Here is a 20,761-nt window from a genome sequence, read left to right as displayed (position 1 = left end):
GACGTAATAAAAATCCCTTTATTTCTCATTAGCTGGTGAGATACAGAAACTGTACAGGTCCATGAGTGAAAATGTCTTATTTGAAGTGTTGTTGCATTTCACTAGTTAGCAGCAGGACGAAAATTACTGGTGTACTTATATTCTTTGAGGAAAAATGCTCAAATCTATAGGCCAGCATACTTGTACATGGAAATGTTAAGAACCATTTGCCAAATGCAAAACTCTGAATGTGTTTGTCACCAACAGTATTATTAGTGATGGCCAAGAGTTGATTTCCATAATAAATGTTCTCACAAAGCCTGTGTATGGATTTGATTTTAAGACTCGTTTAACAGATTAGGCACTGTTTAACTGACCTTGCATACATACTCTGAATCATCTATATACTATGCATGAACCAATTAAATACAAATAAAAAATAAAAAATCTAAAGCCATTAACTAGTGTACCCCGAATCATAGCATGCCAAGTTATTACCAGCACAATGCCAAAGGAAATTAATAACGGGCACTTTAAATGACTTACTGTTGACTGAATATTTATTTCCAGATGAATTACTATTAACTCGTACAATGTTTGGGGTGAAGAAATGCCACAGTGGAACAGCAACATCATGATTCAAAATCAAAGACTTGTCCATTACAGATAGACAAGAGGGTGGATTTGATGTTTTCTGCTGATGCAAAATCAGCAATCTAGTGTTTATGTATCATGAATCAAACACAATAACAAAAAAATAACAATTTTACATGTCCAATCACATATTAAGGCAATAATAAGATACAGTGTTTCAATTCCTGTCAAAGATTTTGGATTGTTGCAGTAGTTCTACCGAGCTCTTCAACTAACTGGTAGTGAAATGTTTTGATGGCTTGGCTCTTTACCTTAGCACCTTGATTGGAAATACCTTCCAATGATTGGAAATATTTTGATTTCCCTGACAACCTTTTCAAAATCATTAACTTAGATATTCATTCCCATCCAAACATCTCAAAACTGAGAAAACAAAACAGTTCATGTCTTGGAAAGCTAAATAAAATGGCCCTGGGTCTGTGATAAATTTCAAGATATATTCGATAAATTTGCTAACTGCTATAAAAAGAGCACTTAAGTACAGAGTCATGGTAGAGTAAAGCAAAGCTGGTGCTTCCAAAATAGTTGAGGCCTTTTTGATGTGCCATCGCATGACAGTACCGCTGTATCTGTGGTATTGGCCATTTCAGTAGATTCAAGACTTCAAAGTAACTCCTCAACGTGGCTTTTTCATTCAGTGAGTGTCCCAACTGCACATAACAGACGTTCAAACAGCTCTGCCCTTTACCTCTGCCACACTCTGCTCCAAAGATTCCCCCACAACCCTGAGCTCCTCTCGCCTTCGTACCAGGTCAGCGCGTGCCTCCTGGAGCTTCTCGTTCAGCTCCAGGTACCGCCTGCTCTGGAGATACCTGGCTTCCACTTCACTGTTGTTTGAGTTTTCTGTCAAATCTGGAAAATTAAGATTACATATTGCAAGTTAGTATTTTCAAAGGCAAAGATAACAGACATCATGGCGTAAAATATTCTGCACACCAACACTTAACCACAAAGGAAATAACATATTAAATATAAATAAAGGGGTTGGTGGAAAACACTCTAACCGATGTGAAGTTAGATGTGATCATTAATCAGGTAACTAGCTAAGATACATCACCTTCTTTACAAACTGGATCTTGCAAAATACTGAAGACTGGATCATTGGGATAGGCGCGATCTATGTCTTCAATGATCTGTTCCACTGATGGTGGCTCAGGTCGAGTTGGCAGCACCATTCTCTTCTTTCCTTTGGACCCCATGTTCATCTTCTTTCTGTTACTAATCAACCTAGTCTGCTAGCAGTTAGAACTGCATTAGCTTCTCAGCTAGCTGTGGCTTTTCAGTTCACTAGGAGGGAGTTAGCCATTTCAGAAACCCTGTAAACTCCTTGCAGTGACAACATATGACTTTTAGCAGTGATAAAATCAGAATAGGAAACAAACTTATTTAAAATATAAAAAACCTCCTGGTCATTTCCAGATTAGATGTCTAACGTTACTGTCATTTTAAACGGTAGCTTGCTACTCGCGCAACACACAACGCGTCACAGCTATTGTTTCTACGTCGGGCCGACTTGCGTGCCGCACATGCGCACACGTCGCCACCTGCTGGCGTGGAGAGAAGCAGATTCTGGCTACACTAGACTTGTCAATCATTTTTTTAAAGCCAATTATCATTGGCTTAATAAAAATTGATTGACAACGAAAGTCTAGTACCTGATTGGCTGCAGTCGAAAATGATTGGCACATGCTCCGCCCTTTACCTACGCCCACCGGGGCTCCGGCCTGCAGCATTACCCTTCTCCACTATTTTGGTGCGAGTTGGTCATTAATGGAGGGTCTGGGTGACGTCACAGCTAATACAACGATGTCTTGTATAATTTTTCATAAACGGTGTATGCATAAACATAGATTTGTACGACACAAATGAGCAGAAATATGTTTAATATGTTTATTCTGTTTCAAATATTTTTATTCACCCCATATGTCATTAGAAAAAAAGCATCCTCACAGCACAAGAATGTATGTGGGGAATCATGTCTTAAGAACAAAGCTTATATTGAACCGGAGTACTATCATGACTGTAAGCCAACACAGAAATCTACCACTTTATTAGAAACATGCTGCTGCTCCCCCAACTCTCTGAATGAATACTGCAATTTCATTGATTTATTGATTGACTGCGATATCAATTGTCCATACAATGATAATAATAATGGTTTACAGGAGAGGATCGTATCAACAAAACACAAGAAAGAAAATCAGATTAACAAACTAAAATAATAGTGTAACGTAAAGAAATAGGGAAGTATAGGTAAACAAGAGAAGAGGGGGAGGGTGCATTTGTAGTGATTATGGTAGTCATGTTATGGTTCTGGGGAGCAGATCTTGTGCTTGGATGTTCATTCTGGTGAGGTAGTTATTGTTGCAGATTATTATTGACAGTTGTGTTGCGTTTTTAGAATCTCTATATCATAACACACAGTAGAGGTTAATCACCATTAACTGGAAATCAATGGTGTCTTGCTGACGATCCACAAATGGCAAAACATCTGACACGATCTGAATTAAAGATATAATAACCAGCAGTCAACCGCTACAAAGACAAGACATATATAGACAAACAAATGACCATCATAGGTCCCGCCCACCTGAGGGATGAACGCAACGCAACAACAAGACAACTGCCGTTGTAGACGGGGGCAACCGGCAGGGGGCCCTCCGTACCGTCACATATGAGGACACTTATTTAAATAATACAGGATTAAACTGTGCAAACCTGACATGGAATCTGCACTGGCACACATAATTGCCATGAGTCTTAATGTAGGTTCCTGATTGGCTATTGCACAGGCTTGTTTTCTCCTGAATGCTGATGTCCTGGTGATTAAGGTATGATTTCCATTTCATTCGGTCACATCTTGAGCTTTTGTATGAGCGGATGCAGCCCCCTGTGTGTAAATCAAACATGGCATACATTAGGGAGTTAAAAATATGTAATCTACTGATTACTGAGCAAGATTACAAAGTACTTACAGTTTCGTCTACACTGGGGTCTTTCTGAATCACAGGGTGGAGGCATAGAAATGGGGGAGAGGTGTGTACATAATTTCAGAAAATGTTAAATCAGCATATGCAAGAGGAACATGAGCTCTGAGGTGAACCGTTCTAAGACAAAATAGCTGCACTTGACATTACGGTGGAGGGAGAGTGGATCACTTACAGGAGTTGAGCTTGGCATCTCTCCAGCAGGTGACTCAGTGGGGTGAATGGCTCTATTTTTTGCCAGAGTCTGAAGAACTGACAAAAGACAGTACAACCGTCTAAGATGAGGATAAATGAAATGCAACGTAGTGTACAATGAGAAAAGATCAACTGCCAATAGCCTAAGCTCTTAAACTCCAGACTTTTGACTTAGCTCTTAATTGTATTTTTACTTGTATTGCATATTTTTCAGTAAATAGCAAATATTGGTAATTTCACAGAGATGAACATGAAAGGTATGTAAATACCATGATGGAATGTGAGGCTCCAGAGCCGGAGTGGCTAATCGGGAGATTCGGGAGATTCGGGAGGATTCCCGATGGGCCAGCTCATGTCAATCTCTAGTTTGGGCCGATTGGGAGGGAAAAATAATTTTGGACCGGATTTGGGCATGAAACTCCCGGGCTGAAAAAGGGGCCCACTCCGGCCCTGCTCTACCCCCTGGTAGGCCCTTGGTGTGCAAGAGGTTCAAATGGAAAACTTTAAAGATCTCTTAATACAAATCATCATTGAGCTGACCACCCTGCTGCAAGTTTGAAGGTCCTACCTCACCTCATCCCTGAATTTTACACCACAGTCCTCATCCTTTAACTTCCACCACCTGATCTTAGGTTCCACTCTCTCACTCTCTTCCTCTTCTTCACCTCCAAACCCATCCTACATATCACCATCCTATGCTGTTTAGCTACACTCTCCCCTGGTAACACCTTGCAATCACTAACCTCTTTCAGGTTTCATCTCCTACAGAGGATATAGTCGACCTGTGTGCATCTTCCCCCACTCTTATACGTTACCCTGTGCTCTTCCCTTTTCTTAAAGTAAGTGTTAACTACAGCCATCTTTATCCGTTTAGCAAAATCTACCACCATTTGTCCTTCCGTATTCCTTTCTTTAACACCATATCTACCCAACACCTCCTCATCACCACTGTTTCCTCCACCAACATGTCCATTTAAATCTGCTCCAATAACCACTCTCTTCTTTAGGAACCTGCAAAACAACTTCATCTAACTCTCTCAAGAATTCTTCTTTCTCCTCCACATCACAACCTACCTGAGGAGCATAAGCACTGATGACATTCATCATCACCCCATCAATCTTTAACTTTACACAGATCACCCTGTCACTTACTCGCTTTACCTCCACTACACTCTTACTAAACTCATCCTTCAGGATTAACTCTACTCCATTTCTCTTCCTGTCTACACCATGATGGAAGAGATGAAGCCATCACCAATGCTCCTGGCCTTGCTCCCCTTCCTTGGTCTCCTGTACACACAGTATATCTATCTTCCTTCTCTCCCTTTACCTGTCATAGAGCCCACATTCAACGTACCAACTCTAACCTCCACCCTCCTGCTCTGCCTCCTCTCCTTCATCTTCAGAACCCTCTTCCCCCCTCTCCTCCTCCTCCTCCTTGTCCCAACAGTAGTCCAATTTCCACTAATGCTCTGTTGGACAACAGCACCAGTGGTGGTCGTTGTTAACCCGGGCCTCGACCGATCCGGTATGGAATTTCTGTTTTTGATCCGCATCATTTGATTTGGCGCAGTTTTTACACCGGATGCCCTTCCTGACGCAACCCTCCCTATTTATCCGGGCTTGGGACCGGCACTAAAATACACTGGTGTGTGCACCCTGGCTAGGTTTTAGTCTGGCTGTAGCCTAATACTGTAAAACCACACACAAGTACATCAATGTATTGTGGTCATCTCCTACTACTAGTGAGATCAATGTGATATATTTGTGAGACTAAGTCAATACAAGGCAAATGTGCTTAGAAAAACAAAACTAAATTCAGAATTACAGAAACACAACAGGTATTACAATTTGTAGATGAGGAACGAAGCATTAGAGCTTTGCTCAACCAAACACCTACCCTCTCTTGTGATGGTCTCTGCAGCGGTAAAAGCCCTCCCGTTGAAGCTGCTAAAGGTGTTATCCACCGCAGCTTCGTACTTGAGGAATAGCGGCCGCACAAAACGAAGATACAGCAGCCGAGAGCCGTTCCAGGAGAACGGGGCCATACACCACAACAGGAACACGCACTGCCACCATCACAACACCAACGGGTGGGTATAGGGAGAGGTGGCAGGGGGGGCGGAGGAACATAAAAGACCAGCATCGAACAACAGATGCGCTAAAATAGAAATGGTTTGTATATAATGGCAACAGACAAAACCTTTGGAAATTTTGACAGACATTTTGACATTATCACGTAATAATACATGAAAGCATGTGGCCCATTGAGACTGCACATGAAACACACCTACTTTGAACAAATAGTAAAACGGGAACCAGTAGAGAAAGATATCAGAGAAGAACTCTGCTATGCCGAAGAATCCATAGACGACCCAATATGTAAGCCACTGTGTGTCCTCTTCTTTGCTTGGACTTTCAATAGCCTTAATACTATAGTAGAGATTCAACACAGAGACCAAACGTGAGAGCGGTGAGCAGTTTGAAGTTGCCTCATCATGAACAGAGTGACTAGACAGCCACTTTATTTGCTGAAAATATTCAGAGCAAATTCAGCTACAAGTAGTCCATAAGAACTATTACACCTACGAGAAGTATGCAGGATATGCAAAGCCAATCAGGTTGCAGAGCAGGGAGGCTCCATAGCCAATTATTAAATAAAGTCCCATTGTTGAAACAGCTCCTGTAAACAGAAGACATGTGCAGTGTAATGTACACTGTGATGACACAACGGCAAATGGATATAGTGAGTTATCACTGTAATAATAGTTTGTGATGACAAATGTCAAATGTAAATGTGTATAGAGAAAAGGGGGAAATCAATTACACATAGCATATGTATTTACAAAGAGCATAACTTTTATACGGTTCATTCATTCATAATATATTAATTCAGGAGAACTAAAAGGCCTAAAGTAGTTCTGACAGTTTGCATTTGTGGTCTGCTGCTGTTGTATCATAAGCAAATCATTCAGTAAGAGCATGATGGGAATGAATATGAGAATAGCTAAATCAGAGAACAGCACAACTCTTCCTCAATGTGTGCGCCTGGTACACTGTTATGAAGTGAGTTCAGTAATAACAAACAGCAGCCTGGCAGATCACGAAGACAACAAAAAGGGGCGACCGAAGTAGAAAAGTCTGTAGAATTCTGGGACAATGACTTTTGCACACTATTTTAATAAATTTAAATAAAGACCTGACGATACCAACTTGATTACAAGTCCCACTTGTAATACTCAAAGGATTATGACTGTTGTCCTCTATCAGTTTGTTATATTACATTGAGGACTAATTCAATATATAAAACTATTGCAAAATTGAATTTTAACTTGCCCACTGCAAGATAACGTTTCTTAATTCCGGTTTGATCTTCAAGTTTGCTGAGACAATCAGTTATACAGTTCTTCTCCTTCATAAATGTCTCCACGCGGTCTTTTATCTTTTTAAAGATAGAAAACATGAAGTAACCTGGCAATATATTTCCCATTAAGGGATTTTGCATGTATAGACTGAGGAATGAACAACACATAGGCATAAATGCAAACACCTGTGGCGTTTAAGCTGCACCTAATGCACAGGTAGTTTCGCTGACATAACAAGGAGCGACTTTATTCAGTCAATCCGCTTTACTGTTCTGATGCTCCATATTGTATACGAGAGAGAGAAGGATCACCTGTCATGACTGGTGAAAAAGAGAACTCGTTTTTGCATTCATTTAAGAATAATGACTAAGATTTTTATTATGAAACTTTTTCATTTTCCCAAGTTATTAATCACACTATGTGCCAGTGCCAGTGAGCGAACATAAATTGAATCGTAATACCGATCACAATTAAACAAGCATCCATGATCTATTTTGAAGCTGGAGTCTGACAGACTTTGTCCAGTAGGGAATAAGAGCAACACCTTTGATAGCGGAGACAACCCCCCTGTCACAAACTAATAAGGTGTTTCAGTAAAGGACTGTACAATGCAAAACTACCGCCGTGGTTCAGTTCGCTGTGTTTTAACACGACAGAAGGCTTAATTAAAATGAAATTAAAAAACGTATGCTGTGTGATATAATCCTCTGTTTGAGTTATATAAAATATATACACTGTATCCCACATTACAACCGAGACTACACTGTCAGACAGATTTTTTGAATACATTACTAACAAGCTGTAGCATGCCTTCACCAAAAAAGAAAGAAAGAAAAGAAATAAGGAACAGGAAAGGAACCGAATGGGTCATGTCAAGCTTAGAAATCGTTTTCTTTCTTACTTTATTTTACAATACAGATAAAAGAAAATATCAGTAATGAAAACCTATAGAGCCATTAAGTACACTCTGTTTGTATGCTGTTACATATTCTGGGTAAGTCGCATCAAAATGTGGTGTATTCATTTATTTAAAGTACGAAACACATGTGACGTTAAAACATGGTTTTAGTAGTTTAGCGGTGTTATCTTACAATATTTCAATGCGTCATGTTAGCTATATATTAATTTGAATTCAAAAATTGTTTTTTAAGGTGGCAAGTGGTGTTCTGATATGTGTTGGCGTTTATGCGAAAGTTGCGAAGGAGAACGGTACAGTCCCTCAGTACAAACCGCTCCTCGACCGTGCTTACATGTGTTATAATTCATCATATCTGCCGGTTAACAGTAAATATCGTCATGTTTCTCAGATGTGGTGGATACTCTGACCACCGATCCAGCTCTCCTGGTGCTCACCGTTGGATCCCTTATGTTTGTAATCACATTTCTGGGGTGTTTTGGAGCTCTGCGTGATGGATCAGTACTGCTGAAAACGGTGAGAAATGCTACTATTGCGAAGTTGATAAGAAACGGCGTTTTAAATCACGGCTGTAAGATCGGTTTGGTATTGAAGATAGAATATGTGGTGATTTCCGATCACGTATTGTTTATTCATGTGCAGCAAATACAACTTCTGTTGATGTTTTCAGTTTTTGGGTATTTTATTGGTCATCTTCCTGCTGCAAATCACGGCTGCTGTTCTGGGTTTTCTCTTCTCGGACATGGTACGTGTTAGTGACAGTCTACTGTTCACATGGGAAGCAAACAAATTGCTGTAAAATGAACTGACTTACATTTCACCCATTAATGAGGATGTCTCATCCTGTTCTAGGTGTTAGAGAGGACAGAACTGTTTATGAAGAAAGCCGTTGTCCTGTATAGAGAAGATATGGACCTAGAAAATGTAATCGACTTTGTTCAGAAAAAGGTATTTTAGACATATAAGCAAGGCTACATTTCAGAATGTGGAGATGAATTTAATAAAAAATTAACTGCCATTACATTTTTCTAACATTGCTCATGAATCCCTGTTCGTCATCTGCAGTTCTTGTGTTGTGGAGTGGATTACTACACAGACTGGTCTCAGAACGCATATTTTAACTGCTCTGAAAATAACCCCAGTCTGGAGGCTTGTGGAGTACCTTTCTCTTGCTGTGTACGACAACTAAATGAGGTCAGACCCAAAGATTAAAGGTTCTAACCCAGTAACACCTAACCTGTCAGTAGCAACATATTCACAACACGTTTTTACATTTAATGATTTCATAGTAAAAAAGAAAGAGGTAAAATAAGAGATGAGGTAAAATAAACATTCCTTTTCTGCTATCTACCAGGAAGCAAGTGTTTCATATGGTGACCAGCTTATCTCTACATTTATATTCTATAGCCTACAGAAAGCATTTAAACTAACCTATTTGGCTATTTGTTAAATATTTTCTATCGATCTACAAAAACCTCCCAAAGGCCAAAAAGTTTTTTCCAGAAATGTTCCTTCATGTGATTTTAAGACTGTTGCTGTGGACTGGTTTTGTTTTCAGACTGTGTTCAATTCCATGTGTGGCTACGAGAGTCAGAGGAAGGAAGAATCCTCAATTAAAAAACAAATTTACACCCACGGCTGCTTGGATAAGATAGTTCTGTGGGGGGAACAGAACCTTCTGCTGTTGGGAGGATTCAGCACCAGTTTACTCTGCCTGGAGGTGAGTCTCGCTGTACTTACATTTTTGTTCAGCAATATTCTCTGGAAGTTCATAAAATAATATACTATGATTTGTTTCATAAATTGTTTTCTAGTAAAGCTAGACTCAAACACATTTACACATGGGGAATAAATATGCATGTGACCTAAAGATCAGCTTAGCTACATGGCATCTTAAAGCACGACATTGCCAGTGGAAACACGCACCTTGCAGTGACTTGTGCACATCCATATATACACCATGGGAGCAACAGCTAACAGATCACATCAGATTATACAGAATCTCATTTCCTTTTAAATTTACCATACAAGACTTCTTAATAGAATTATTTATTTATCCATATGGAGAGTTAAAAGACTATTATTGAATCAGTTTAAAACTGATCTTCACTTAATGATCAGATAATAATCATGCTACATAGAATTATTCTAATCCGAAATCATATAGTAATTTATTTTTTTAATGTATACAACCATCCATCAATAAAATGTGACACTGTAAAATAACCGTAATATACATTTCACAAACTCTTTAACTCCATTTTCTCTCAGATATGTATGATCACACTGGCAGCTGCTCAGATTGGTCAAATTCAAACAGTGCAAGAGAAGATGAAGAAAGCAGGTGGCCAAACGAAACGTTCTGCAACCCAGAGGTGACCGGATCTCCTGAAGGTCCTAAACCCTGATGGAGAAAGCCCTTTGATGTTCCATGTCCAACAAATTTATCACTTACACATATAAAGCTTGTTAAAATGTGAATGTAATGGGACATTTACTGTTTGTGGAATAGATTCTTTAAAAAGTTTGTGATTCAAGGAAGCAAAACAAAAAATTCAAAAATCACAAACTTTACCAAATCTATTACATGGTCTTTCAATTCCTGTGAATGAGCCTTTTCCAAAATGTTGACATCCTCAATGTGAATAAATACATTTGTGTTCTATTGTTTACATCATATGTTTACAGTCTACTTAAATCTTTTTTCATAAAGCATTCTGTCTAACTACCACAATGGTTAACTATATATAAAAACACAGTGCACATATTTCTCATAGTAGAACACACGTATTGGACTGTTTTGTCTTGAATATGTTTACAAAGTTAAACTGTGCTGGATTATAATCCTGCACCCCTCTGAGGTAGGAGTGGGGTCGCTCAAGGATCTTCTCACGTGAAGTTACACGGTAACGTGCCCTGAAATTCCGGAGTGGGTTGTACTCCGGTGACGGACTGTCAGGACAACGGAAACCCTCCTTAATATAAGACCCATCCTGAGAGATGGCTACAAACCCATCCTTATAGGGGGTAACTTTCATGATTGTGGCATATACATACTGTATATATAATAAAGACCCTGCAATTGCAACAAGAAAAAAAAATTGTGAGTGTATTAAAACATGCATGGCGGTACACAGAGGCTATGTGCAGAGGACAAGAGGGGCAACTAATTTCATTTGTGTAATGTAAATGTAATTGTGGTACTGAGTCACAGCAAGAATTAAAGCTGGGGCATTCATTTGAATTTTAAATGAAAATGAATCAAAGTTCAGGCATGTCGTTGGTGCATCTAATAAAACAAATTTGCTAAGTCATTCAGTTCAGAGCAATGAATCCTATCAGAACTACTAACCTGTAGTAACATCCCACACTTTGATGGTTTTGTCCCGAGATCCAGTGAACACATGCTTATCATTTACAGAAAAGGCTGCACACAGGACCCCCTCAAAGTAGAAGCCCTGGACAAGGAGAAGATCAAAGAGTGAGCACAGGGCACATGCATGTGAATTCAAGTGGAGTTACGGGACCAAATCTCCTGTGCTTAATCAAATACCACAGGAAAGCAATTGTTTTAGCATTTAGCATTATATAGATATTTAATGTATTAATTAATATTCAGAATTTAATTGAAATGACTCATTTAAAAAATTCACTACCTTGTACTCCATAGTATGATCCAGCAACAAGGGATTCAAACTCCAAAGTTTCTGGACACAGTCCTGAGAACCAATCAGAGCGTGCGTGTCCCAGTTGCTCAGCGCGACGCAGGTAATAGCATCCCCATGGCGGTCGACCTCAGCTGCTTTGGCGCTTTTGAAGTCGTAGACAGCCACCTCCCCGCCGAGGGTGCCGTAGAGCAGGCGGCAGTCGTGCAAAAGTGCCATGGCGGACACGGGCGAGTGCAGAAGGGTGAGCGAGTAGCTGTGGAAAGGGCCTTCCACGCAGGGGAAGCTGTCTCTGGCCGTGACCTCGAACAGGTGCACCACGTCCTCATGGGCCACAGCCACTCGGTCTTCACGGGGGCTGATGGCCATGCTCCGCACGGCGGGCAGGCTCTCTGGAGGGGGGAGGCACAGGGTTTCCTCGGGAAAGGCTAAGGGGTAGATGAGGACGGTGCCTGTGCGCAAACCGCAGAAGAGCAGCTGCTTTTGCTGAGCCAGTTCCAGACAGCAGACCTCAGAGGACACCGCCATGGATTCACGGGATAGACCTGAGCAAGACGTAGAGGTTTACGGTCAGACCCGTTACACAGAGATGTCATGTATTCTCTGAGGAAGTCACATATTTACACTCACACCTGTTACACAGTGACACTGTGTACTCTCTGAGGAACCCACATTTTTACATTCACACCACTCCAAGAAAACTCCAAGATCTTAACACAACTACAAGGAAAGAGCCACTTGTTTTACATTCAAATTCCTACAAACGTTCACAGCACGGTGACTCGCCTTCAGTGGAGCTCCAGTTGAACACCTTTGTTCCGTCATCTTCTCTAACCAGATGTATGGTGTTGCCATCTTTGGATATGACCACTCTCGAGCAGTTGGCAGGAATACAGGCCTGGCGTCTGTGGTTGGGATCGTAGGCTAGCTGCCAGAGTTTGAGGCGGGGGGAGCTGCTGGATGCAGAGATGATGGTGCCATCATGCACAGACACGAAGGTGACAGGAGACCCCATTCCGCTGATGGAATCCAGCAGCTGTCCAGTGATTAAACCCCAAACCTTCGATTGACAGACAACATTGAATATCAGCATACAGCCATCAGTTCTGTTCCTTGTGCATTACAATGTAATAGTCCAGTGAACCATGTCACTAGGTTATCTTGCTATGGTTTTCAGTTTAGACTCCCTGTGAAAACAAACTAAAATGATTGGTTGGTATCAGTGTTGGGAACGTTACTTTAAAAAAGTCATTAGTTATAGTTACTCACTACTTGTTCAAAAAAGTAACTGAGTTAGTAACTAAATTACTCTATAATAAAAGTACCTCGTTACCAGGGAAAGTAACTATTTGCATTACAGTTTAAAAAAAGTTATATGGCAATGAGTAAGGATTTTTTGAAAAGCAGTTTTCACAGTCAGTTGAAATGAGTAGATCAGAAAGTTGTTTAACTTGATATTTATTGCACATCAACAGACCAGTGCAGGATTACACTATATAAAGTGCATTTACATCTATCAAATAAAATTAAATTTTCTCAACCCGATTCAACTGGTTTGTTCACAACAGAAGCAAACTTAACAATAAAATCTCTATTCTTAATTAAATAAATCAAATACCCAGTCTGGTAGACATTCAGGAACTTCTAGTATTTTCTTAAATAATGTTTATATCGCCACCTTGAAAATGCAAATTTTTCTTCGGCTTGCTCCTGACTCGCCATTTCTGCCTCTTCTCCGTTTGGTGTGTCACTGGTGTGCTTCGGCGCACGTGTAAAAAACACTGACTCTGATTGGCTACCATAACGCTGCCTTAGCCAATTGCTTACTGACTTGTTAAGTTAAACAGGTGTTACACCAAGAACTGTGACCTATCGAGATCTGTTACTCCTCACTAGCCTGGGCAGCAGTCGCTCGGATTACTGTTAGTATATCAATATATAGTAATGCATCGCTTTTAATGACCAGCAACGTCAACGGCGTTGTAACGACAGGAAAAGTAATTAATTATATTATCCCGTTACTAACAAAATGATGCCGTTACCTAATGCCGTTACTTTTAACTACGTTATTCGCAACACTGGTTGGTATTCATTTAAAGAGGATTTTAAGTTTCTGTTCCAGTGAAACTGACCCGTATGATTTGGTCCCGAGAACCTGTGATGACTTTATTTCCACGACTGTAGGAAAAGGCTGATAGGACTGCAGCGTCATGCAGTAGGTCTTGGGTCCTGTGTAGAGATGTTGTCCTCACACTGAAAACAACCAGCGTTCTTCCACAGCCTTGACCCGAGGAATCAGTGGATACGAACAGCAAACACGGCATGTTCATCAGTGCATGCTCGCGCGCGCGCTCTCTCTCTCTCTCTCTCTCTCTCTCTCTCTCCCTCTCTCCCTCTCTCCCTCTCTCCCTCTCTCCCTCTCTCCCTCTCTCCCTCCCTCCCTCCCTCCTTCCCTCCTTCCCTCCTTCCCTCCTTCCCTCCTTCCCTCCTTCCCTCCTTCCCTCCCTCCTTCCCTCCTTCCCTCCTTCCCTCCCTTTAATGGTGTGAATGATGAAGATTAAGGAAATGTATATGAACATTCAGCTAAAGAGAAGAACAGAAAAAGACCTGCAAAGAGCGTGTTCTCATCATCAGAGGCACACATGAATGAAGCCGGAGCAGGAAGCTCAGTCTCGGCCATCTTGCCCATGGCCGCAACCTGGTGACAAAGGCCAAAGTGAAAGTCACTTTGAAGCAGAGCAGGAAGAAGTTAATACGTTAGGACTTAATATGTTATACCAAGATCAGACAGGAACCATTACCAAGATCAGAGAACACTGGCGAGACGCCATGAGGAGCTTTCCATGCCTTGCAAGCGTGAGGACAACGGTTAGAGTGAAACTGTCAGCAGAGCTGAGCAGCGTGTGGGATTTCTGCAGGCCAGTGCAACCGTCCTGGAGCCAGAACTGGCCATCGGGGGACATGACTGCCATGTCCTCCCCCAACACACCGACGATCCAACAACCTCCTTCCCCATCCACTTCATAAAGCATCTCACCGGTGTCTAAATGCCAGGCTTTGATCTGCACATGTACAGTAGTTTAGAAGGAAGGATGAATACACAGATGACCTAGATATGCATCACGTTTTTTTTTACCTACAAACATACAATAACACTTGTAGTCCATGTTCTGAATAGCAGTAACTATGAAATTCAAAATAGAAACAAAAGAAACAAAGAACGGGAAGTGTGCGTACTCTTCCCTGTGTGTTGGACAGCACCACAGATCTGGACTCCAGCACATGGATTTGCTCAGCAGGCCGGGCTTTAACTACAACTGCGTCCTGAATGCAGTACAGCTGTTTGCCGCTTAGCAAACTCCATTTTCTAAGAGAGCCATCGAGTCCAGTAGACAAGCAGTGATCATCACCGTCTATCAGCTTCACAGACTGCACCGCCCCTAGAAGGCGAGAATATGTAAATACCACACGCCTCCATGCCCATTTGCAAAGAACAACAAAAAAAACCCTGAAACAAACATTAGTCTTTGCTAACCTGTGTGTCCTACAAATACATGAAGCACCTCGAGATGCTTTAAGTCCCATGCAATCAACAGTCCATCCTCTGAACCCGCTACCAGTAACTCTCTCTTGGGGCAAAGACCTACAGCAGTGACTCCTATGAACAAGGCAAATAGAACAGACCATCAACAGCAGGAACTTTGTGCTGTTTAGCTACACTTAGAATTAACAAACAGAATTGGTCACCCCAAATACAGAAATTAGTCAGATAACAATCATGCTTAAGCAAATGGGTCCTTCCAATAGCTCTAAATGAATCAATAAGATCATTAATATAGTCGCTTGCCTTTTGTAAATCCACTGAGGGTGTTCTTTAAAGGTCCACCAGGGGCTTGCATGAAGCTGCACCTGGGAACAAGCACTGGGTCTGCGCAGGAAGCCAACCAGTCCTGGCACTGAGAGTACAGGCGTCCAATCAGGGAAGGGTACGCGTGAGTGAGAGGCTGAAGCCTGCTGCTGATCTCGGTGAAGAGGAGGGAGGCGTCTTTAAAGAAGAAGATCATCTCAACGTTAGTTCACCTGCAGGCCAGGAAGTGCACCACACCACTGCCGCGAACGCCTTTCTGAATGCACCTGACTCAAAACAAGGAGGCGGAGCTCACACCTTGCCTTGGTTGTGTCTTCAGAGCTTATTGATGTGGAATATTGTCAGGCTTATGTATGAATGGCTTTCTGCTTTGATCCTTAATGCAGCATGGTTAAACTAGTATTACTATGTTGGAATTCAGTAAACAATTCGATTTTATTCGATCTCCACCCCAAATTTCACTATTTGAATTAAGAAATCAGCTGCACAACATACAACTGACGTGATGTCCATGTAGAAGATGTGTACACAAACAAAACACACCACATATTTCAATAATGCTGCAATAATACAAACCCATGAGCCCATCAATGAAGTCTACGGTAGGCTTTAGCAGGAGGAAACAGTCTCGGATCAGGAGGATCTCAGGGGACTCCATGACACTGGCACAGAGTGACAAGTCTTGGATTACACTGGCCACTCCACAGCTCAGAGTCTTGCAATACAACCAGTCCAAATTACCTGTAAGAGAAATCACAGATTTTAAGTACATCCCCCATGGCAGTTATGATGGGATCTTTTGATATTCATCTTTGAACCTAACCTAGCAGGGACTGGCACAACTCCTCCCATTTTCCTGCATGCACAAGCTGATAGGGCAGTTCTTGCAGCTTTCTGAGATTGGCACTTCCTTCAGTGAACCACATGGGCTGAGAGGGCACCTTGAGAAAACAAGGCACCTAAAACTGTGAGTTTATCACAGTTTTCAACAACACACTATACATATTTTGCAGCCATTTCAGTCAGTCATACCTTTCTGTCAGCATTCAGTTGGGTCTTCAGCAAAGGCAAAAGTATCGGTTTGGGTCGGCCCTGACTCCACTGACCTGAGAAGTACTCGCTGAGCACAGTGTGCATTTGAACTCTCCGCTCCACAGAGAGATACCTCTCTCGTACCACCTCAGTGAACTGGCTGTTAACAAAAATTAGAGAGTCAGCTTCGAGTTTGGCTTGCAAGAATATCACCACCCCCCATGGGACACTGCACAACAGGAGTCAAGGAAATCTTGATCAAAGATTTGCTGTAAAACTATAAAACAGTGGATTCATAACAGTATAAAAAAGAGAAATTATTTCACCTGAGGGAGAACCCCAACACAAAAATGCCCTGTTCCCATCTCTCTGCGAGATGACCACCCAGGTCATGTCTGAGGCGTGCCCAGAGGAGAGGGGGGATGCGCAGGAGTGTGGGGTTTGGAGGGAGCCACTTCTGGTAAACCTCCGTCAGAACATCACCGTCTAAAGACAAGACGTCCCGTAGTTCTGCTTCTGACAAGCCATATCTGCAAACGTACACGTGTAAAAAAGAAAAACCCAGCACAGCACAGATTTAGCTCCTCCCAGAAATGGTGTACAAGTGCAGATGTGGTCAATACAGTGTCCGAACCTTGATAAGCTGATGTAACCCAGAGCGTGGCACACGAGCTGTCTACCATGCTTCATCTCAAGTGCCTGAAGGTACTGTGATATCACTTCATGTACAGAACTGCCAAGGCACATGTCAGACACAGCAGTGTAGGAAGACCACTGCTTTGCCATGTCCAGCAATAGCCTCAGGTGCAGAGGACTACCGCTCTGCTGGAAGCTGTGCAGTATGGCGTCTGCCTGCTCCGAGGTGAGTCTCCGCCCAGCGGCGTTCATATAGGCGTCCACAACGCTCTGCCCTTGATCGCAAGTCAGTGGGTCCACTTCAAAGAAATATTGATCATCGTTAACATGTACTCTCAAGCTCTCCAAAGGAATTCCTGTATGTAGGGTAGATACGACCAAATGAACATTGGGGGGGATTTCTTTGGGAAGCCAGTGCAATTTATGACAATTGTTGGCCTGCGATAGGTTGTCCAGACCATCCATGATGAGAAGGAGCGTTTCTCCCTGTTGCGATACGGTCTGCAGCATTGCACGGAAAAACCTCACCAGTTTCTCGTGAGTATTTGCTGTCTGCGGGCAGGGGGTCGCCAGTCCAAAAGCGCCACAGACCTGGACACACACCCCTTTGAGGACGGAGTCCACGTCTGAGCTGAGCGGAGACGTGCCGAGCAATCTCCACGCAACCACCGCCTGCGGTTCCAGAACGGAACGCATCTCCCGAGCCAGCTTACAGAGCATGGCGGTCTTGCCCATCCCTGGAGGTCCATACACCACGAGGGGCGCGTGTGAGATGTTTGTGGACTCCCACATCCTGAGGCAGAGCTTGCCCAGAAGGCCATCTCGCCCGGTGAAGATGGCGCACTTCTCGTCGCTCAGCGTCGCATGATGGAGGAGCTCCTGCTGAAACCAGGGCCACCCGGGACCCGTGGGCGGAGCAGCTTGCCGGCTAATCTTCGCCTTTACCCGAGACGCGATCAGGTCACAGAAGTCGTCCAGGTAGTCCCTGTGCTCTTTGCGACTCGTGTCCATCGCGCCCTTGCCAAGCTCTATGGAGCGGAGGTCGAGGCTGCCAGCACGGGCGTCATAAAGACGCCGTTTGAGGACGTTCAAGAGCTCCTGAGCCTCGGTGTCCAGGAGGCCATCGGCTGTGACGTCAAAGAACGCACTGCTGCGCTTCTGTTGTTCACTCTTCTTCAGAGGAGGCAGTTCCCTCACCACCACAACCGCTGAAGGGCCGTCCCGCTTAGAAGCGAGAAAACCCTTCTCCAGTTCCCACTCCGTCACTGTATGACGAACCAAGCAAAGAAAAACACCATGATGTGAGATCTGCATTTTTACTAAACGGATTATGACAATCAAATCAAATCCTCTCACGTGATTTGGAGAGGTTGCGTATCTGTTCTGCACCGACGTCCCCGTCCCTCTCTGCTGCCAGTGCGGCCGTGTAGAACAGTTGCATAAGTCGACCCTCCGTTACGGTCCACGCCACGACATCAGCGTCGTGCTGCGCCTCCGAACCAGGCTCGGCGTCGGCGTAATGAGGGTAATGCTCGGCGACTGGCTGAAGGACGTATTCGGGAGGTACCGAGTTGGTGTCTTTGATGAACCACTGATTAAGAAGCATCAAACCCTCTTGGTCTTTGGAAAGTTTACTGAGCAAAAGCTCAAACTCATTCTCTGCTATGGCGTGAGGGATTGGACGACGACCATACTGACTTCCTACTAAAGCCTGTGAATGCCCAACAATGGAACAGGAAAACACCCAATCTAGTCAGCAAAGGCCACAGTCTATAAATGATCCATTAAACACATTTTGATTTGATAGAAAAGTAACACTTACAATAAAACTAGGGCCAGATGACACTTGATGACACAGCTGTATCTCCTTTAGGCACAGCTCAGTAGTCAGGTGATCAAAAGTAGTGGAACTGCTCAAACCCCATCTAAAATCTACAACCTAAGAGAATTTAAATTTCAAAATTAAGTTCAAAATGTAATCCAGATATACGAAAAACAGCAAATTAAGTAATGGCATTTACGTCTTTAAGACGCAATAAGACAATAAGTGAATAAGATGATGTACTCAAAAGAGAAAAATAAAGTAGTACATTTATTTGAAGTAGCAACACATGATTATCATTGTGAAAATGTAATTTCTGTTCTGCACCCAAAACCATTAGGACTGATTAACTGCACACAGGTTTCTAGTTTGGAGTTAGAGAATCTCCGACATAGCAAGAGTACAAACCTCAAGGACCAAGCCCAGGTTCTGACAGAAGTCCTGTAAATCTGAATAGGCCTTGTCCCAAAACGCATTCCTTTCACTGGCAAAATCTGGCAGATGCCAATTAAGAGAAATTACAGTAATGTATGCTATGAACAAGGAAAACTATACCATGGCATTTGGCTATATTTATATGCAAAATTGTTATTATTGACATTTTTATTTTATAGATAAAAATAATTTCATTGATCATTCCACTGAATTAGTTAAAATAGTTACAAAAGACCAAATATTTAGCCAAATAGTTCACAAATTAAAAAGTCCTACAGCTAATCTAAATGTCCTAAGCCACTAGGGAGACTCTTCTGCAGGCTCTGTACCTGAGAACGTAGAGCTGATGAACATCCTCACAATGCTGGACTGGAGCTGCAGACCGTGAGTGTTGTGTCCACGCAGTGCTCCCACGTCCAGAGCCTCCACCATCCCCAGAACAGCCATGCTTGCCCCCCGCCACCTACCAGCTCCAGCCGGCGAGTCACCGCTCTGCTCCGATCTCCCGCACTGCTTCACGATGAAGCACAGGACTCGATTAGGCACCGCTGCCTCATTTGCACACTGCTGCCATCGGTGAGCGTGTTGGCAACACAGCGTACACGACTTACCTTCCTGTGGTGAAGGTGCTTACAACCTGGACTAAAGACAGTGGTGGACTGCTCATCGGATCATATTTGTACTCTTATTTTCTTCAACACTTTATCCACAGAGACCAGGCACACCTGGAGGAACTTTTGTTTACAACCTTCTCCCTGCCTTAGTGATGGACCCCTGGGAGAGCTAGCAGGTGTTGCTCCACTTAATTACCTGGAGCAGGTTAGCCTGTTAAAAGAGCCTTTAGGCATAAAGTGTAACAGTTGGAGATGCCTTGTGATTTCTCACAACAAGGATAATTTAAAATGCATTTGTAAAATGTCATTAATTAAAGGGTTTGAGTGCATTTCTCAACATTTTCCAAAGTGCACATGGCTTCCCACAGCATCTTAATAAGCCTTCACTCGTCTAAACCTGTAATTTCACCAGGAATGGCTACAATAATCCAATAACCTGCACTTGCTGTATTACTAGACCTTCAAGAGCAATTATAAAAGAAAATAAAACACTCATCAACTCCACTGTGCAGCAATATACCCTTTGCATCAATTAAACGTGGCCACGTGTAGCACAGATCCCCAGACTCCCATGGCTCACTGCACAGTCCTGA

At 42.6% G+C, this 20,761-nt stretch overlaps 4 protein-coding genes across 4 annotated transcripts; 1 reads left to right on the top strand and 3 right to left on the bottom strand.

Annotated features, from left to right (window-relative positions):
* Window positions 1–517: 517 nt before the first annotated feature.
* Window positions 518–2,148, bottom strand: c12h19orf25 (chromosome 12 C19orf25 homolog). The gene is made up of 2 exons (XM_077024776.1): window positions 1,691–2,148; window positions 518–1,485 (listed from the first exon to the last, which is right to left on the bottom strand). Exons 1-2 carry the CDS (start codon window positions 1,836–1,838, stop codon window positions 1,301–1,303), a joined length of 333 nt encoding a protein of 110 aa, XP_076880891.1. The 5' UTR covers window positions 1,839–2,148; the 3' UTR covers window positions 518–1,300.
* A 1,545-nt stretch (window positions 2,149–3,693) lies between these two features.
* Window positions 3,694–7,278, bottom strand: reep6 (receptor accessory protein 6). The gene is made up of 5 exons (XM_077024140.1): window positions 7,152–7,278; window positions 6,405–6,498; window positions 6,110–6,248; window positions 5,716–5,884; window positions 3,694–3,872 (listed from the first exon to the last, which is right to left on the bottom strand). Exons 1-5 carry the CDS (start codon window positions 7,276–7,278, stop codon window positions 3,694–3,696), a joined length of 708 nt encoding a protein of 235 aa, XP_076880255.1.
* A 751-nt stretch (window positions 7,279–8,029) lies between these two features.
* Window positions 8,030–10,773, top strand: LOC143528856 (tetraspanin-33). The gene is made up of 8 exons (XM_077024772.1): window positions 8,030–8,174; window positions 8,332–8,389; window positions 8,488–8,612; window positions 8,767–8,841; window positions 8,949–9,044; window positions 9,162–9,290; window positions 9,655–9,816; window positions 10,368–10,773. Exons 1-8 carry the CDS (start codon window positions 8,118–8,120, stop codon window positions 10,473–10,475), a joined length of 810 nt encoding a protein of 269 aa, XP_076880887.1. The 5' UTR covers window positions 8,030–8,117; the 3' UTR covers window positions 10,476–10,773.
* A 78-nt stretch (window positions 10,774–10,851) lies between these two features.
* On the bottom strand, window positions 10,852–20,749 carry nwd1 (NACHT and WD repeat domain containing 1). The gene is made up of 20 exons (XM_077024770.1): window positions 20,166–20,749; window positions 19,884–20,064; window positions 19,528–19,613; window positions 19,120–19,236; window positions 18,654–19,008; window positions 17,296–18,562; window positions 16,988–17,191; window positions 16,662–16,821; window positions 16,453–16,570; window positions 16,206–16,370; window positions 15,609–15,806; window positions 15,297–15,419; window positions 14,999–15,201; window positions 14,563–14,823; window positions 14,369–14,459; window positions 13,894–14,042; window positions 12,548–12,821; window positions 11,753–12,306; window positions 11,449–11,554; window positions 10,852–11,172 (listed from the first exon to the last, which is right to left on the bottom strand). The coding sequence occupies exons 2-20, from the start codon at window positions 19,999–20,001 to the stop codon at window positions 10,868–10,870; spliced, it is 4,854 nt and encodes a 1,617-aa protein (XP_076880885.1). The 5' UTR covers window positions 20,002–20,064; window positions 20,166–20,749; the 3' UTR covers window positions 10,852–10,867.
* Between the last annotated feature and the right edge of the window lie 12 nt (window positions 20,750–20,761).

This window comes from Brachyhypopomus gauderio, chromosome 12 (assembly GCF_052324685.1).
Source record: "Brachyhypopomus gauderio isolate BG-103 chromosome 12, BGAUD_0.2, whole genome shotgun sequence".
Lineage (NCBI taxonomy): Eukaryota > Metazoa > Chordata > Actinopteri > Gymnotiformes > Hypopomidae > Brachyhypopomus > Brachyhypopomus gauderio.
Note: the sequence above shows the minus strand (reverse complement) of the source record. Positions and strands in the feature narration are given on the sequence as shown.

Excerpts from the sequence above, each read along its gene's own strand:
- c12h19orf25 (XM_077024776.1), bottom strand. The coding sequence starts at position 1,838 with ATGAACATGGGGTCCAAAGGAAAGAAGAGAATGGTGCTGCCAACTCGA. Across the intron at positions 1,486-1,690 it reads AGATCCAGTTTGTAAAGAAG|ATTTGACAGAAAACTCAAAC; the intron begins GTGATGTATCTT and ends TTAATTTTCCAG.
- reep6 (XM_077024140.1), bottom strand. The coding sequence starts at position 7,278 with ATGTTTTCTATCTTTAAAAAGATAAAAGACCGCGTGGAGACATTTATG. Across the intron at positions 6,249-6,404 it reads GCATATCCTGCATACTTCTC|TATTAAGGCTATTGAAAGTC; the intron begins GTAGGTGTAATA and ends TCTCTACTATAG. Across the intron at positions 5,885-6,109 it reads CGTTTTACTATTTGTTCAAA|TGCGTGTTCCTGTTGTGGTG; the intron begins GTAGGTGTGTTT and ends TGATGGTGGCAG.
- LOC143528856 (XM_077024772.1), top strand. The coding sequence starts at position 8,118 with ATGAAAACCTATAGAGCCATTAAGTACACTCTGTTTGTATGCTGTTAC. Across the intron at positions 8,842-8,948 it reads GTTTTCTCTTCTCGGACATG|GTGTTAGAGAGGACAGAACT; the intron begins GTACGTGTTAGT and ends ATCCTGTTCTAG. Across the intron at positions 9,045-9,161 it reads TCGACTTTGTTCAGAAAAAG|TTCTTGTGTTGTGGAGTGGA; the intron begins GTATTTTAGACA and ends CGTCATCTGCAG.
- nwd1 (XM_077024770.1), bottom strand. The coding sequence starts at position 20,001 with ATGGCTGTTCTGGGGATGGTGGAGGCTCTGGACGTGGGAGCACTGCGT. Across the intron at positions 16,822-16,987 it reads GTGTTGGGGTTCTCCCTCAG|CCAGTTCACTGAGGTGGTAC; the intron begins GTGAAATAATTT and ends TTTTGTTAACAG. Across the intron at positions 15,807-16,205 it reads CTTCATTGATGGGCTCATGG|ACGCCTCCCTCCTCTTCACC; the intron begins GTTTGTATTATT and ends TCTTCTTTAAAG.